Source organism: Bufo gargarizans, chromosome 9, assembly GCF_014858855.1.
Source record: "Bufo gargarizans isolate SCDJY-AF-19 chromosome 9, ASM1485885v1, whole genome shotgun sequence".
In the NCBI taxonomy this organism is placed as follows: domain Eukaryota; kingdom Metazoa; phylum Chordata; class Amphibia; order Anura; family Bufonidae; genus Bufo; species Bufo gargarizans.
In genome coordinates, this window is record NC_058088.1 from 147271978 (window position 1) to 147290893 (window position 18916).

General features: G+C 43.2%; 1 protein-coding gene across 1 annotated transcript in view; it reads right to left on the bottom strand.

The window, feature by feature from the left end:
- The window catches only part of GLA (galactosidase alpha), a 62788-nt gene that overhangs the window by 16957 nt on the left and 26915 nt on the right, over positions 1-18916 (bottom strand). Inside the window, exons 2-5 of the mRNA XM_044305994.1 lie at positions 18158-18332; positions 11956-12133; positions 4075-4166; positions 2827-2988 (exon numbers count right to left, since the gene is read on the bottom strand). Of these exons, the coding sequence (XP_044161929.1) occupies positions 2827-2988; positions 4075-4166; positions 11956-12133; positions 18158-18332 (607 nt within the window). The remainder of the gene's footprint in view (positions 1-2826; positions 2989-4074; positions 4167-11955; positions 12134-18157; positions 18333-18916) is intronic.

The window sequence follows — 18916 nt, forward strand, 5'->3', positions numbered from 1 at the left end:
CCACTGGCTTGAAAAACGTACTGCAGTACAATTGGTTCCCCTTCACCTGTATCTCCAGATCCAGAAACTCAACCCTTTCTTTACTAACATTTGGGCTAAAAATCAAGTTCCTATCATTGATATTGATACTGTTCAAAAAAAAGGTCTAGGGATTCAGTGGTATCTTGAATAAAATATCGTCTATGTAGCGCCGCCATAGGACCAGATGCGCCCCCAGCCTCGGTTGTATAACTTCCTTTTCCCATTGGGCCAGAAACAAATTGGACGTAGCTGGGGGCGAATCTGGTACCCATGGCGGTGCCAGTGCGCTGTACATAGAACTCCCGCTCAAATGAGAAATAATTGTGGGCCAATACATATTCAACTCCCCCCAATAGGAATTGTAGTTGTTCAATAGATAATCTGACATCTTCCGACATTTGTTCATACAGTGCTTGTATACCTTGGGTATGATCGATCACTGTATATAGGGATCCAACATCCAGCGTCCCCAAGATCCATCCGTCTACCCATTCAATGGTTTCTAATGTTTTAATAATATCAGTAGTGTCACGAATGTATGATGGCACTCTTGACATAAGGTTGAAGCCACTGATCAATGTATTTGGATAAATTACATGAGATAGATTCAATCCCAGACACTATTGGGCGACCTGGGGGTTTTTGTAAATTTTTATGGATCTTGGGGATGCAGTAAAACATCGGGATCCTCTTCTCAGTGTCCAAAATAAATCCAGCCTCTTGGTTGGATAAAAAGCCCACTTTTAGTCCCATCTCACAGTAATTGTTTAGGATCTTATAATATTCCTCTGTGGGGTCTCCTTTTAGTTTTTGATAGGTCTCCTGTGACCCTAATTGTCTATAGCACTCTCTCAAGTAATCTGCTGTATTCTGTACTACTACCGCCCCACCCTTATCAGCCGGCCTAATTATAATGTCATTCGCCTCTTGCAGCGATTTAATTGCCCTAATTTTCCCTTTATTTAGGTTTGTGTTTATTCTCCGGCTCTTAATTCTTCTCAAGTCTCGCTCCACATTATTTTTGAATGTGGCCATTTCTTTGCTGATCTTCTGTCTAGGGAATTTTTTCGATCTGGCCTTTAGATCAGTATGTTGATATTTGCTGATATTCCCTTCCATGTCCATTTCTCTATTGATGGGGTTTTTTAGAAAATATTTTTCAAGACACCGCTGTCTTATGAACTTTTCCACCCCAATATATGTGGCGAACTTGTCCAGGGAATTTGTGGGGGCAAATTTTAGACCCTTGTTCAGTAACCAGTTGTGTTTCCTGCACGCCACTGAATCTAGTGCAACATATACATCGAGCATTGTGGTTGCGGCCACACTAGTACGACGTTTATCAATAGCACCTATTGGGACATTGCCGGCATGCCGCTATATAGGTCAATGGGAAATTAATACGCCAACAGTTATTTCCCTCCTATTACAGTCCTACCATATTTGCATAAAATGGTATAGGTATAAGTGTGCCTACTTGTATGTTTTTATATGTATTTTTTAGGGGTATGTTTTTAGACTAATAAAGTCCATATTTTTCTGCTACCATTGTGGTTCCCTTTTGAGTGTGCCCCTTCATATTGCTTATACCTCATTTTGTTCTTTAAGGTCCTGAGGGTGGGACCTGAGGGTGAGCACCTTATCCATACGGTGAGGGGGTGAGCCGCTGTATCCTTGCAAGATTTACATTAAGTAATGATATAAACTTGGAGATAATTACATTCTTTCAGGTTTTTTTTGCAGAGACCATTCTTGCAAAAGTGACCACATGAAGTACACCATAAATTAGCTGTCACTTTGTAAGTATTTTCTCAACAACTGATCGTAAAATGTAGTTTTTTAGAAGTCAATTCAAATTTTGAGAAAAGGATTTGGAGAGATACAAAGAAGACTGAATTATTTAAAGGTCTTCTGTCACCCCACTAAGCCATTTTTTTTGCTTACTTATAATCCCTACACTGCGATTTATGCCTACATAATCTAATTAATCATTTTGGTCCTGTAGATTTTGTTTAAAATTTGCTTTTAAAATATGCAAATTACCTTGCTACCAGCAAGTAGGGCGGCTACTTGCTGGTAGCAGCCGCATCCTCTGATCCTAAAGACGCGGAGGGGGCGTCTTTAGGATCGGAGGATGCGGCTGCTACCAGCAAGTAGCCGCCCTACTTGCTGGTAGCAAGGTAATTTGCATATTTTAAAAGCAAATTTTAAACAAAATCTACAGGACCAAAATGATTAATTAGATTATGTAGGCATAAATCGCAGTGCAGGGATTATAAGCAAAAAAAAGGCTTAGTGTGGCGACAGAAGCCCTTTAAATAATTCAGTCTTCTTTGTATCTCTCCAAATCCTTTTCTCAAAATTTGAATTGACTTCTAAAAAACTACATTTTACGATCAGTTGTTGAGAAAATACTTACAAAGTGACAGCTAATTTATGGTGTACTTCATGTGGTCACTTTTGCAAGAATGGTCTCTGCAAAAAAAAAACTGAAAGAATGTAATTATCTCCAAGTTTATATCATTACTTAATGTAAATCTTGCAAGGATACAGCGGCTCACCCCCTCACCGTATGGATAAGGTGCTCACCCTCAGGTCCCACCCTCAGGACCTTAAAGAACAAAATGATAGCAAGGTAATTTGCATATTTTAAAAGCATGTTTTAAACAAAATCTACTGGACCAAAATGATGAATTAGATCATGTAGCCATAAATCGCAGTATAGGGATTATAAGTAAGCAAAAAAAAAGGTTTAGTGGGGTGACAGAAGCCCTTTAAAAGCTGGAAGTGTGACAATCTACGAACCATGTCTGGGTCATTCCATCCTCCGGGCCCAGCTGCAGGGACCAGCTGATCTTGTAAAGCTGCTGTGAAATCTATCAACGTCTTTACACTTGCCCAAGAATCTTGAATATCATTAAAATTTCTCCACGAGTTACAGTACTCAGCCACTTCAGTATAATTGACCTAAAGGGAGTAAATCTATTAGAAGACATAAACAAGGATATCTGTTGATAATGTGGAGCATAGAACGGAGTAATGCCACCAGCTCCCTCATAAAAATGTCATAGCGCAATGCCTTCAACAAACTGAACCAAACTGCTCCAGTATAACTCAGACATGTTTGAGATAGAAGACGGCAGCACACTTAAAGGGATCCGGAAAATAATATTGATGACAGGATATCACATTGGCGGGGATCCCAGACTCATCACCAGTACTGATCAACTGTTTCAGGAAACTACGATCCTCACTGGAGCTCTGGTGAGCGCAGCAGCCTCCCAAAGCTTCCAGCACAGTGCTGCACATCATGCTTTGTACTGCAGCTCGGCCCCATTGACTTGACGGTGACATCACATGGTCTAGGAAGAGGCTGTGCGCCTGGCCTCTAACAGCTGATGGACGGGGGTCCCAGGTGTCAGACCCCTGCTTATCTGACACTGATGACCTATCCTGGAGCATAGGTCATCAATATTAAATCCTGTATAAACCCTTTAAAAGGGAGGTTTTCCTACTACCTGGAACTACTAGAATTCTTGAGATGCTGAAGGAAATGATCAAATTCCTACTGATGTCCTTAGGAGTAGCTTATTTCAATATTATTGCACAGTTCAAAGCAAACTATATAAAGTCTTATGCAGTGTACTCCCTCTAGTGGTGGCTGCAGGTATGCAGAATTGTATCATGTGTGGCTATGTTAAATAAAAGAATTGGAGTATCGGTGTAAACCAAGGTTACCAGTTGTTCCACGTTAGGCCCCAGAACACTTGGAACACCCCTTTAGGAACCCTGCATAATTGTATGACCGCTATTTCTGGTCTCATAGGACAGAAGCCAGCTGTGAAATATCACTGCACTGACAACATGGACCCATACTGCACTTGCCTTCACTATTTTGCCTTGTTGCACCACTGGCATTATCTCCGACAACTGTACACATGGGATTTAGCGCAGATTCACTTTCATTCCAGATGTGAAATCATAACATGAATAATTTTAAGCAACTTTAAAAGGAAATCTGTCTTTGCTTTAGGAGCACTATTTATTCCTTACCTTCGATAAATGACGAGCATACAATGGCCACTCACAAGAATACACTATATTTCTACCTGTCTGGTTCAATGCTATGGACATACGGCGGTATCCTGCAAGAGTGCACAAAAAACGCATAAGATGGTGTAGCAGAAAGTTTAGGTGAGAAATTTAAAAAAAAATATACATTATAGTTGGGTGGAGGGATCCATTATTTATATTAATTATTAACCTCTTCAAGACAGTGCCAGTTTTCACCTTCCTGACCAGACCCATTTTTGGTAATTTGACTTGTAGCAATTTTGGAATGCTTTTACGTATACAATCGATTCTAAGACTATTTTGTCGTGACACGTCTTACTTTATGCTAGTGGTAAATTTGAGTCGATATGTTTTACCTTTATTTAAAAATAAATCCAAAATTTACAGAAAATATTTGGAAAACTTTCAATTTTCTAAATTTGAATTACTCTCCTTTTAAGGGTATGACCACATGGAGCGGTGGTGATGAGTCATGGCTGGACGGCAACTTCAATACTGTGCAGCCATTAACAATGAAGACTGCAGAATTCATCAGTTAACTGAAAGTGAGCTGCGGGCTAATTGGCTGCACGGTTCTTGACTGCAGCTGGTCACAACCCAACCGGATCACGTCCCGAAGTCAAATTTCCTTGCGCTTCGTGGTAATGAATCATATTTTTCCTAAAATGGCTAATGCACATGTTAGAAAGAGGAAGTAAGAAGCCCAGGAACGAGGGATTACCCATAATGCCATGCAGACAGCCAATCAATCAGCAGATAGCCAGCCCCTGTGATGTCACAGGTTTATAAGAAGTCTCCTCCTGCCCGGTCTCCGCCCCTTTCCAGTGAACTTGGAAAGGGAGGGATATTACAGACACTAGGGACAGCGATAAGGAAAGACTTTATTAACAGAAAATTTCTACTGAGCAGTTCAGGGACAGCTTATTGATAGTGTAGGGATATAATAGGGAGGCATTATCCACACTATAGGGGGGAGTATAGGGGGGCCAATAGAAGAGTTTAAAGCTTGACTAATAGGAGCTATTCTATTACACCTGGCTGCACTTATAAAAAAAATGTTCTAATACTACAGATTTTAGGTTGTTTGCATTCTCTGATGCATAAGTAATTCCAGGAATCCTTGTTTCTGTTATAGGGGTGAAACTGCGGTCTGATACTTCAGAATTTGTGGCGTTCACAGTGTTTTATATATAATTAAATCCGTTAATCCTTGATTGTCTGATTAGGGTAAAATTGCAGCCTGATACTACAGATTTTAGGGTGCTTACGTTATCTTATATACGGTATAAGCACATTCATTCATCCTTGTTTGGGGGGGGGGGGGGGATTGCACCCTGACACTACAGCCATTTCACCCTTACAGATACTGTTACAGTACAGTATGTCCGACAGACAGGTAACAGGCCCTTCTAAGGGAATGGGCAATGGCCAAAATGTTTCTAGAGCTGGCAGAAATAGCAGCAGCAGAAGGGGAAGGGGGGGTAGCAGCAGTCACAGCGACAGGACAGAGCTGCCAGTGTCATTCAGTGGTCGTGTTTTGACCAGCAACCAAGCTCAGCTGTCCTTGAATAGTTGACTAGGACGTCAACTTCATCTCAAGTGATATCAGACATGCCCAGCCAGGAGTCGATGGGTTCTTCTGACGCCACATTTAGTTGCCATGGCCCTGGAACCAGCTCTGTGCCCCCACCTGTCCTGAACCTGCCTCTTTCATTTTCTGTTCTTTCTGCTTAAGAAGTAATTGTATGCCATCGACAAAACTCCACTTTTAAGCGAGGACGAGCTTCTAGAGGACAGTCAGCAGTTACTGCCCAGCCAAGATGTGGAGGAGAGATCCGCTGCTTCCTCCGGTAGGCGGGCAAGTAGCGACTACGAGAGTTGTGTGGGAGCTGGTGTTGCACGTGGGCCTGAGACTGGTGAGGGTGACATCAGTGACGTGCAGACAGTAGTGGATGATTATGTAGCCGATCACATGTGGGAGCCGGGCGAAGAGGGGGCTTCATCATCATCATCATGGGAAGAGGGTGGCAGCTTGTGCGTGAGGCAGCAGGGTGCTAGTGTGGCCACGAGTCAGCAGTGTGAGGTTTGGAGCCAAACGTGCCCGGGGGTAGACCATCTACTACGCAGGAGCCTACCTATCCGGAAACAACTAGCGGTGCACGGGTTCAGGGAGGCAGCAGCAGGCAGTCATCACAGAGTGGTGGGGGGAAAAATGCCATACTCTGGGCTGGAGGAATTTTTCATCAAGCCACCGGAAAACGTCACCATGGCCAATTGTAGAATATGTGGTCAGAAGGTGAAGTGTGGCCAGGGTGCCAATGGTGGCATCACGGCCCTGCATCAACACACGCAGCGTCACATAAGGAGGCCTGGGAAAACCGTGGAGCTAATGTAGTGGCACAGTCTGACGCAGCAACCGCTGCATCACCCAGTGGCCCGCACCGCTTTTACTGCAGTCAAGGCTCCACCACCTCAGCAGAAGAAAGCTGTGTTTCCTTCCCATCATCTACTGGTCCTGATGCTCCTCCTCCTACTGCTCGTCACTAATTTCATCAGCAATCAATCATCGAGGCGATTGCAAAAAGACAACAGTATGTGTGCACTCATCCAACAGTGCAGAAGCTGAACGTGCTCCTGGCCAAGTTGCTGGTACTACAGTCCCTCCCTTTCCATGTGGTGTACTGTACACCTTTCAGAGAACTGATTGCTTGTGCCGAAACAAGGTGGAGTCCCAAGCCATTATTACTTCTCCAAAAAGGCTGTACCAGCCCTGCACACGTTTGTTGAACAGAAGGTTAGCCAGTCCTTGAGCCTGTCAGTGTCTGCTAAAGTTCACAGCAGCATCAATGTGTGGAGTCCTGCCTCAATATCCTCCTGTGCCTCCTCATCCTCTACCTTGTCCTCAGCCTCCAACGCAGGCACAATTTGGAGTGCTACTCTAGCATACCACTTAAGCAGAGCACGGCAGTGTCAAGCTGTTCTGGTTTGCCTGAGCAAACAAAGTCACAGCAGGGAGGAACTGCTCCGTGTCCTTCAAGAGGAAATCGAATCCTGGCTCCCTCCTCGCTAATTTAAAATGCATCAAGGAGGTGTGACCCATGCGACCTGCATACGCACGCCTTTAATTTGGTTGTAAAGCAGTTCCTGAAGTCTTCCACCCAATGGCTAGACATCCTGAAAATGGCTAGGAAACTGTGCATGCACTTCAGCTACTAACACCGCAAAGCACGCCCTCCTTGAGCTGCAAAGGCAGAATAACGTTCCCAAACATCACTTGATATGCAACGTTTCCACCCTTTACACGTTGGACCGACTATATGAACTATATGAGGAAGGCCGTAAACTATTTCTTGATGATGGAGGCGGACAGGAGCACTCCCTTGTGTAACTTCGACGTTAGCCAATAGCCGCTCATGTTTGACAACTGCTGTTTGCTTAGGCCCTTTGAGGAGGACACTATTTTTCAGTCGCCAGGACTATGGGATGAACAACGTTATTCCAATCCTTCAAGTCCTGGAACAGATGCTAATAAATCTGGCTGGCCAGTGGACAGGAGACGTGAGGACATTCACACACAAGCATACAGCATACATGTAATGCATACAGAAATGGGTGGCTTTTCTGCACAAGTGACAGGAAAGAAGCAGGAGGAGATAGAGGGCGATGAGGCAGACGACCTTGACAATCCCTTGCGCAAATGGACAGATGCATGCTGAGTTGGTTGGTTATTGACACCCATATTATCACTATTCGGCAGAGGCATGACTAGTGGCTCTCCACCATGTTAGACCCTCACTACCACTCCAAAACAGGGGCTTTTTTTGCACCCGCTGAGAGGGAGGATAAACTCAACTACTATTGAGAAATCCTATGTAGTCAGTTGGTCCACTGTCAATGTGGACCATTGCCCATCCTCACGAAGGTTTGACCGTGGGGGCCCTCTGAGCTCACATTCCACAGCCATGGCTGCTGGAGGGATGTGGGGGAAGCAGCAGCACCCACTCTATCAGCAGGAACTTAAGTCTGGAGTCTCTAATGATTTGCACATTTCTTCACCCACCTACTAAAGAAACCACCTACCAGCAAGACATGGAGCAGAACCTGAACCAGCAGATGGTGGCATACTTGGACTGCACCCTGCCATCCCACATCAAAGATCTCCTGGACTACTGGGCAGCCAAACTTTAATTGTGGCCGCATCTGGCCGAGTTTGCCCTGGACAAGCTTTCCTGCCCGGCCAGTAGTGTGGCATCAGAGCGGGTGTATAGTGTGGCGGGGGGCATAGTTACCCCAAGGAGAACTCTCCTTTCCACCCAAAAAGTGGAGAGACTGACCTTTGTGAAGATGAATCACATCTGATTTGGAAGCCAAAAGCAGGAGTGGGTACAAAACACAGAAGACATGCAAACATTCCAATCACATGTCATCTCTGTTTTGGATCCCATTATGTTTTTATTTGACCTTAACAATACTGATAGATTACTGACCAAATGCTGACCATGTGAAAGCAGATGCTGAAAAGACAGGATCTGTTTTTGGGGGTTGTTCTTATGACAGATCAGAAGAAGGGCAAAATAAACAGTGACATCAACACAAACTTACTGCTGACACCCTCTCCACTCTGTCAGGGGGACACTACTTGTATCAGCGTGTAACAGAACAGATTCTGTAGAAATCTATGTGTAAAAGGAGTGCACTCACTCACTCTATAGTACAATCTTGGGGCACTGCACGGTTCTTTTTACCCAACGCCAACAATGACCTGTAAGGATAAATTCACATTTGAGCTATTTGGTCAGTTTTAGCTCCGTAACTAACTAAATAAGTGAAGTGTGAACTGATTCTAAGGGCTGTTTCACACAAGTGGATGCCGTGCGTGTCATCCGCTGCGTGAAAGAGTACCAAGCTACGCACTGGACAGCAGAGACACGGAGCATTAACATGATTGATAATGCTCTTTGCCGCTCTGTGACCTTTTTATTACAAAATCATGGTGACAACTTTGCCTCACTGTGATTTTGAAGTAAAAAGATCACAGAGAGGCACGGAGCATTATCAATCATGTTAATGCTCCGTGTTGTCTCTGCTGTCCAGAGAGCGGCTTGGCACTCTTTCACACAGCGGATGACACGCACGGCATCTGCTTGTGTGAAAATGCCATATGAGTGACGGCTGTCAACTGCCTGAAGTGTCATTTTATTTATTTTTGAAAATTAGAGGGATGAGAATTTTAGCCTCGTGCATAGCTCAGTATGGAGATTGTCTGCTGAAGCTCTCCAGACCTGCCACGGCAACCAAATCGGACCCCCACGATTTCACTGCGGGGGCTCCGATCGGAAGGCAGGGGGAGCTGCATCCTTCTGCCTTCACTCACAGGTGCTGTGATCAGTGTTGACCGCTGCACCTCAGGCGCAAAATGACAGGGGCAGCATGTCCCCGTCAGTGCAGGCGAGTGGCAGCTGTATGATACAGCCGTCACCCGCCGTGTATGGAGCAGGCCCACTGCAGAGGCCTGCTCCATACATCCCCTCACATATTATGACGTATAGTTACGACATAATGCGTGAAGGGGTCAATATATGTAAATGAGCCTCTAGGAGCAATGAAGGAGTTGCTGTTACACTTAGAGACTCTGCTCTATCTGCACTTTGATTGACAGGGCCTGGCCTAGGTAATCAAAATGGAGAGGTTGCAGAGAAAGCAGAGCCTTTAGGAGTAATGTTAACACCCCCATTGCTCCTAAAGGTTCAATTCCATATATTAAACTTCATATTACTCAGAAATGTGGGTACCTATGAACATGGGCCCAACACAGATGCCTTCAGCTGCCAAGCGCACATAGGTGCTGACAGATGCCCTTTAAATTGTTAGACAGGTTCTAATGAAAGGGAAAGACCTACTTTTAGCTTTTTCAGCTCAGATTTTGATGGATTGGTTTACGAGCGCCATGTTGCTTTTGAAAAGCCTCTGAGGTACCAGTACAGCCATTCTCTGGGAACAACGGGACGCATTTATTAAGACCGATGTTTTAGACACCGATCTTAACTCCCTAAGCTGGCGGTGGATCCGGTGTTATGGGTTGAATACTAATGAGCGCTTCCATTATGGAAGCGCTCATTAGTACCGGAAAGCGGTGTGCGCATCAGGTCACAGTACAGCCAACGGCAGGAAGAGCAGGAGGAAAGCTAGGAGGTGAGGAGCGGCAGCGTCCAGAGCAGGAGAGGTAAGTGTTTTTTTTTAATTGCTGCGAGGCTGAGCTCTCATTAATATTGGGGGGTCTAATTGGGGCTGTGAGGTCTGATAAAAAAAAAAGGGGGTCTGATCAGTGGTCCGATTTGATGTCTAATGAAAAAAAAAAAATCTTATTATCCTCCTCTAAAACCCAGGTGCATCTTATGGGCCGTTCATCTTATACGGTATGTCTTTTTTTTTTTTTTTTTTTCAATGGTAAATAGCATTTTTTTCTTTTTATAAATATTTAATAGGTTATTATTAGAATTTTAAAAATACAAAAATGTTAAAACATACAGTCATTCCATCATAACATAACCAGCAATATCCAAATAGCAAAGAATATGCTACAATAATACATATCCATCTCAAATATCAGAAGATAAATGAAAATATCACTAGTAGTGAGCAAAATAGAACAGAACCCTTCATTCACTCCCACTTCTACAGGACTGAAAAATAAAAGATATAAAAAAAACTTACATTTGAAACTTTAAAAAAATATATAAATACATTTCTTCTTTTTTCTCCCTCTTACAGTGCATTATAATACATAGTGTATTGTAATGCATTGAGGTTGTCAGTATTACACTGACAGTTGCCTATGCAATCCAGCCTGGGGCTGACTTAGCAGCAATCAGCACCCTACAATCACATAATGGGGAGCCAATGGGGTGGGAGAGAGCCCCCTCCCTTTGTAAACCTCTTAGATGCAGTCGGCATCTAATGGGTTAATCTGCCCGCATCGGCGCTTTCAGCAATGCCGACAGAAACAGCCGGTGGCCCGGTTGTCTGTAACAGTCAGGACCATGTTGTTAATAAAGCGGGCACAGCTTTTGAACCTGCCTGAGCAGTGCACCGTACATGGACAGTGCTGGGCAGCAGTCCCTTCCCTCTGCAGCTTTTTTACCATCTGTCCATGGAGAATTCACTAATCATGTTGGAGCAAATGTACTAATCCTGAAATGCAGACAATGTAAACTGTGACCGGCAGTCTAAAGATGGTGCAACTTGGGTGAAAAATGTCATATTAGGTCATCTCCCTTACTCACTAACATTTGGCTGGATGCAGAGGATATTTCTAAAACTAGAAGCCTAAAATGCCCCATGGTTTGGTGCATTTTACCACAAGGTCTAGGATTCTGCAACGGAGCCTCTGACAGATATGTGAACTTAAGTGTCCCTTTTTTCAGACCCTCCAGTGTGGTTGGACCCAAAGAGGCGAGCGTACTTAACTGATCCCTGCTGCTGGGTTCGGGCTCGATTGCTCCTCTTCCTGAGCCACTACTCCAGGCTGTACCAGCCTCAACTTCCTATTTCACGGGGGGGGGGGGGGGGGGGGGGTCATGTGACCAATGACTGCCAATGGTGGACACTGCTGCTGCCAGTCATTGGCTGTGGAGGTCACATGACCCACATCAAGGATGCTGTTGTAGGTACACATGGAACCAATGATGCATGAAGAGGAGCCGAGGAGCCAGAAACCAGTGGCAGGGATCAGGTATGTAAGCTCCCCTATGTGGGTACAGCCACATTAGGAATTCTGAAAGAAACCCCAAATGAAGTCTGTTTCTTACATAGCAATGGACACTAAAATATCACAATATTTACACATTTCTTGGCTCTTACCATCTTCAAGTTGCTCCAGAGTTTCATAGTAACAACCGTCAAATTTGAGCAGATCTACTCCCCAGTCAGCAAAGGTTTGTGCATCCAACTCATAAAATCCCTGGCTTCCTGGATATCCAGCACATGTTTTTTTACCCACGTCCTGGTATATTCCAAGCAGTAATCCGTGAGCATGAACCTGGGTGAATGATTACAATGAAGTTTACCTCTTGCAGTATAATTTCAAGTTATACATTCATCTATATTTTCTGAGTTATTGTTTAAAGGGAATCTGTCACCAGTGTGTCCACATATTCAAAAAAAATAAACTATGAACCAAAACATTTAGAGGGGGACTACTGCTTGCAGTAGCTTCCTCCCAAAAGCTGCATCAGCACATAGAGGTTTTAAAAAAGTATGCCGGAAGACCAGATGGCTGCTCTGCAAATCGGAGATACAGAAGCATTCGCTCCCTCTCTTTCTGCCCAGGTTGTGGCAACTGCTCTTGTGGAATGTCCTCCGGGACTGAAGACCTACGGTAGTAAAAGATGGGCCATAGAGATAGCCAACTTAACCAACCTAGCAATGGAGGCTTTTAAAAAATCTTTACATGGATCTTGAAATTGGATCAGAAGATTTTCATCTATTCTTCACTTGTCTGTAGAATCTGGATAGGTTATTAAACACCTTTTAACATCTAAACAATGGAAACTCTGCTCATAGGGTTACTAGGATTTGGACAAAAAGAAGGCAAGATTATGTCCCGATTTCTGTGGATATCAAACTACCTTCAGAGAAAAAAAATATATAAAAAAATGAATGATAATGATCCGGTCCTCTAAAATCTTGGTGTATGGGACAAAGGGTAATTCGCCTGGCAGATGTAATGGCCAGCAAAAAGGACATTTTTAAGGTGAGAATCTTTATTGGGATTTGATTGATGGGTTGAAATGGAGAACGGGTCAGTGCAAAAATTACTTAATTTAAGTCTCAAAAGGGAGTCAGAAGGAAGTAACCTGGCAGCGGTTGACAAAGCACACTTTGAAATATTTATTGGATGTTACCGTTTTCTTACTGGCCAATAAGGTAGTAATTACTTTGTCTGATAACCCTCTCCTAGACCAAATCAACCTCTCAGGCGATCCTCCCACAGTGGTAACACCCAAGGGGGTTCGATCACTAGATTCTGCAACATCGTGAACCAAGATCTTTTATGCCACCTCGGGGCAATTGGAATTATTGAAGCTTTCTCCTGTATTACTTTTTTCAAGACTCTGGGAATGAGAAAAAAAAGGTGGGAAGTCATAACCCAAATCCTGGTTCCACCTCTGAGCTAATGCATCTATCCCCACTGGATCGTCTCCTCTGCTGAGAGGAAATAATCTGTCCACCTTCTTGTTCTCCCTAGTTGAAAAAAGGTCTATAGTTGGCTGACCCCATTTGTGGACAATCTGTTGAAAAATTAAATCATTTAAACACCATTCTCCCTGCTTTAACTCTTTCCTGCTCAGGATGTCAGTAAGGAACTGGTCTTTCCCTCTGAGGTGAACTGCTCTGAGAATCAAACAGTTTTTTCCCCCCCATTATCTGAAAAATCTCTTTGGCTAGGTGTAAAACTCTCTACTCTGGTGTCTCCCTGATGATTTATGTAAGGGACTGCTGTCATATTGTCAGATGGATCTGAAGGAAGCTTTTGAATGACCTGCTTTATTGCTTTTAGCTCTTTGTAGTTTGAAGTCGCTTTCTTATCTGAATGTCCCATCCACCTCACCAAAAATTGCTTCCTGAATTGGCTACCCAACCCCAGGGACTTGCATCTGTTGTAAAATAAATCTGATGCTGAGAAGACCACAGGAATCCCACAGATAGATTGTTTGGGTCTGTCCACCATAAGAGAGACATCATTGCTGTGGAAAACAGATGAAAGTTGAAATCTAAGATTCAAGGGGGCCGTTCAAATTTTTTAGGATATCTGACTGCAGAGGTCTTAAAGAGGACCTTTCATGCGATTTTATTATGGGAGATAGATACCTGTACTTGCGGGGTACCCTGATGCTGCCACCCTGCTTGATTATATTTTTTTTATATTCCTCCTATGCCCTGCCGGATTTCTCCCACTGAGTATGCCAATACTGAGCATCGGAGCAATGAGGAGCAGAGTCTTTCTCCGTGAGCGTCTCCTTCTCCCCTGGCTGCATCACTGTCCAAGCGCAACACAGAGCATCACAGCCAGAAAAAACCTCCCTGGCTGTGACACTCTGCGCTGCGATAGGACAGCGCTACAGCCAGGAGAGAAGGAGACGCCCACAGAGAAAGACTCAGTCTCCTCCTCATTGCTCCAATGCTCAGTATTAGCATACTGAGTGGGAGAAATCCGGTGGGGCACAGGAGGCATATTTAAAAAAATTAAAATCAAGCAGGGTGGCAGCATCAGCAGGGGGTACCGCGCAAGTACAGGTATATATCTCCCTTAATAAAAATCCCATGAAAGGTCCTCTTTAAACGTATCAAGCATATGAAGCTGCCAGGATTGTCAAAGTCATGAGTCTCAGAATTGACATGGCTTCTCTGAAGGAACAAAAATAAGTCCAAAAGAAAAACAGACCCAACGGATCAGAGGGTCTATTTTTTTCCTGGGAAAGGAAACATCTTTGTTTTAGAGAATCTAGTTTTATCCACAAAAACACAACTATCTGAAAGACGACTAAGCTTGATTTATTCCAATTTATCCTTCACCCTAACCTCTCCAGAATAATACATAGTTGATCCGTTTTCTGCTTCAAGGTCTGTACTGACTGGAAAACAATTATAAAGTCACCCAAGTAAGGCACCAGGGTGATCCCCTTCAATCTTACAAAGGCAGCTACTTCCGTGTTCAGCTTGGTAAAAACCCATAGTGCTTGAGCTATAACAAAAAGGAGGGCTCTGTACTGAGGATGAAGCAGGGAACCCTGAACCCAAACTGCCATCTTTAGATGTTTTTGGGAGGGGTAATTTATCAGAACATGGTAGTACGCATCGTCTAAATCCAGACTTTCTGTCCAACAATTCTGGAAGAGGAGGCGGAGGGTACATGTGATAGTCTCCATACAAATTTTTAGTATTTTAGACTTTTATTTAATTTTGTTAGGTTTAAAATAACTGAAAGAACCATTGGGCTTTTTTTTTTTCCAAATACAACGGGCAGTAAAAATCTTTCCCCCTTTCTTCTTTGGGGAACAGGCATACTACTCCTTTTTGCAGGAGCGAAAAAACTACCTTTTCTAAGACTAAAGCCTTTCCCTCTCTGTCTAATAATGAAAAAATCTGTTGGCAGGGAAGAAAGCTATTTGAAAACCCAGCCTTATGACTTCTAAAAATCCATTTGTTTTGGGCGATATTTTCCCAGGCTGGAACAAAAAAAATGCATAGTCTTACCCCTACTTGACACCTGTGTCATTGCTGTTTATCTTTTGACTTGGGCTCCTGTGTGGACTTAAAAAGAACACCTCCTTTCCTCTTCAATCTATTCTTCCTTTCTAATTGCCCGAATTTTTGTCTGTCCTGAAAACCTTTTGATCATCAAAAACCACCCAGTTTTTGGGGAAATGGAAACCCCTTCTTTCTGTCAGAGGCCTTCTCCAGAATATCTAGAGAAGACCCAAACAGCCTAATGCCACTCACAGGACAAAGCACATAGTCTGGCTTTAGAACCATGATCCTACTTCGAGGATCTTAACAAAACCGCACGTCTAGCTGCAGATCTTGCAGAGAACCTCACAGCATCTGAAGCAGCATCCACAAGAGAATCTGCAGCTTTTACAAAAGGTGAGAAGGGAGGCCAGAAGCTCTTCCCTAGGGGTCTTATCTTTTATATGAACTTGTAACTGTCCTAACCAAAGCTTTAAGGACCTAGATACCCATAAAGCAGCAATATTTAGTCTTAAACTAGTTAATGCTGATTCCCAAGCTTTAAAGGTAGGTATCAGCCCTTTTATCTAATGGGTCACTAAGACACCCTAAATCATCACAGGGAACGGACAATCTTTTGGCAATTTTTGCCACCGTAGGAACTGTGTCCCAGACTGACGATACCTGTACATCAAAAGGGATACTTCCTTTTCACTGTATTTGGAACAAAAAACATTGTCAGGTTTTTCACTTCTATTTTAATTAAAGCAACCATATTATTATGAACTGGAAAAACTAGACCTTCAAAAATGTAATCCATAATGGATTTCTGCTCTAAATGCATAGTTGACATAACAGCTTTTAATAATGGCTCTGTATCTTCAGTGGGAAACAAGGCTTTCCTGCCTCGTCCTCTGAGGAAGAATCACTGCTAGAGCAATCATTAGCAGCGAAATCCCAATTATCCTTATTCGAAGCATCCTAGTCTGACTCCATACAGTGTCTACACATCCCTACTGACTGAGGAAGTAACTGTTATAAAGGTTTAAAGGGTCCATTCACATGTCCGCAACTTGGGTCCGGATCCGTTCCGCAATTTTGCAGAACAGGTGCGGACCCATTCATCTTCAATGGGCCGGAACGGATGCGGACAGCACACTATGTGCTGTCCACATCCGCATTTCCGTTCCCGAAAAAGTTGAGGACAAGAAAATACATTTTCTATCATAGTGCCGCCAATGTGCGGTCTGCAAAACACTTACGGACGTCTGAATGAACCCCAAGGGAAGCTCTAAGTTCAGACCTCACCAGACCATTAATATTTTTAGACAGATTAAGATTCCTCTAACACTAACTTGTCAGTACACAGCTGACAAATAGAGCATTCTCTATGCTTAGACTTCCCGGTTGCTTTCTTAGGGATTTTTTTAACCTAAAATATAAAACAAACAAACAAACAAAAGATAATATGGTACAGTATTATCTCACTCTCTTACAGCTGCACCCTGCTCCTCAGGCCAAGTACCAGACTTGCTGGTTTCAAGGGCTCAGTAGGGTTGGCGCACCCTAGACCACTTGGCCTTCCTCAATCTGATCCAGAGTGAACCAACACCGGAAATGGAGTCAGGACCCTGGAAGTGACATCAATGACTGCGCATGCCCAGATGCTCCAGAGAGACACCATGGCCATTTTGGAGAATCGTCAACTGTTGGCTCAAACCAGAGCCGTCTGGCATGGCCACAGAGGCTCCCACTAAGCTGGGGAACTTGGAAAGCAGATGGAGGAACAACAGACTTGGCGAGCAGCTTCCACAAGAGTCTTATACTGCCTTAGGTCACCTTGCGGTACTGTAGCCTGGACCTTCCCCAGCCATATGTGTGAAGTTCTTCAGGAACCATAGGCTCCCCCAGGACCTCCTATCCAAAGGACAGGAAACCTGAACTGAGGTGTGAACTTTTTATATCCTCAGGTTTCCTGTCCTGGATGGGAGGTCCTTCTCACATGGGTGCTGTCACGTGTTTCTGATGCACACTGCTTCCTTACTAAGGTTTAATGTGTTAGAGGACAGAACAAATGGTTATTGCCAAGTCACGTGACATATGTCATGATGACTTTATATTTCCATATAATTTTCAGGTCGATATACACCACTATTAAAATGAAAAATACATATAAAAATATATGGCGCACCTGTTCACTATCAAATATTAGGTTATTCATAATGATACATTATTTTTCTTTTGAGATTAAAATCAATCGGATGCCTTGTGTTTAAACTAAAGATCCAATATGTCTCCCTATTTAAAAAGGTGGGCTTCATATCTCCATGATAGGGCCTCTTGATTTTTTTTCTATTGCAAACACTGAAAATGTTTTGGTGCTGCCTGAGTAACGCGAGATAAAGTGTTTGGCTGCATTTTCAGATGTTATAGCAACTTAAATTTTTGTATCGTTAAGATGTTCTAGTATACACATTTTCAACTTCCTAGTCCTCGGTGTGCAGCCAACATACATTAAATAACACGGCACACTCTGTATGGCAAATGTCATGGTCACCATTACAGTTATAAAAATTCTTGATCTTTGGAGGGCAGCATAAACCCTATGACAGATTTCCTTTAAATGCGTGTTGTTTTTTCATGCTCAAGTAATAAAAAATGCTTATTCTTCTCCAGAAAGCTTGTGCTCTGTATAGAGCGCCTTGGAACTAGAGGGGGCTGGGGAACAAGCAGAGGGTTATCCAGTTCTACAAAGCTCTAGACTGTATGGACCAGTGATGGCCTTCAGTTTTATGCTATATAGCTAATCACATGAATGCACAATGTAACTTACATAGTCGGCCAATTTCTTGATTCCTCCAGGAAATCTTGTGGGATCTGCTTGCAATCTATTGTTTTTATCCCGCTGTGTAGCCAACCAGCAGTCATCAATGCACAGGTATTTGTATCCAGCTTTTACCCATCCATTTGATACCATCACATCTGCCATCTGCATGAATAGCTGTTCACTGGAAAGCATACAGTTATTAGAACCACCCAATAAAGAGATGATGGGAGTTAGTTTTATAAATCACAGACCGACTGTACAGTACCACTTACATAGCGCTGTAATGTTAAAACCAGCTCTGACAGTGGACTTATTCTTACAGGAGTTCTATATCATTTCAATGTTTGCAGGTATAAAATAAATACACAGAACCCTTCAGAGTTTTCTATATTTCTGCATAAATTTAATGTAAAACTACGTTAGATTTTCACTTGGTCATGATAACCAAACTATTGAGCACAAAATATTAGACCTGGTCATTTATTTATTGTTGAGGAAAATGATCCAATATTATGTCTGAGCATCACAAAATTATGTGAACCTTTAGAAGAAGAGTTGTTGATGCTCATCATGCTGCAAAAGGTTACAAAACCATCTCTAAGTCCATATTTACACAGTCATTGTTCGGTCAGTGATTGTGAGCCAACACAGAACAGGTGCCGATCTTTCCCCATATACCTCATCTCTGTGGAAACTCCACTCCTGCTTTTGGCTCACAATCACTGATGAAAATCCCTGACCAAAATACTAAGGCCTAAAGAATAT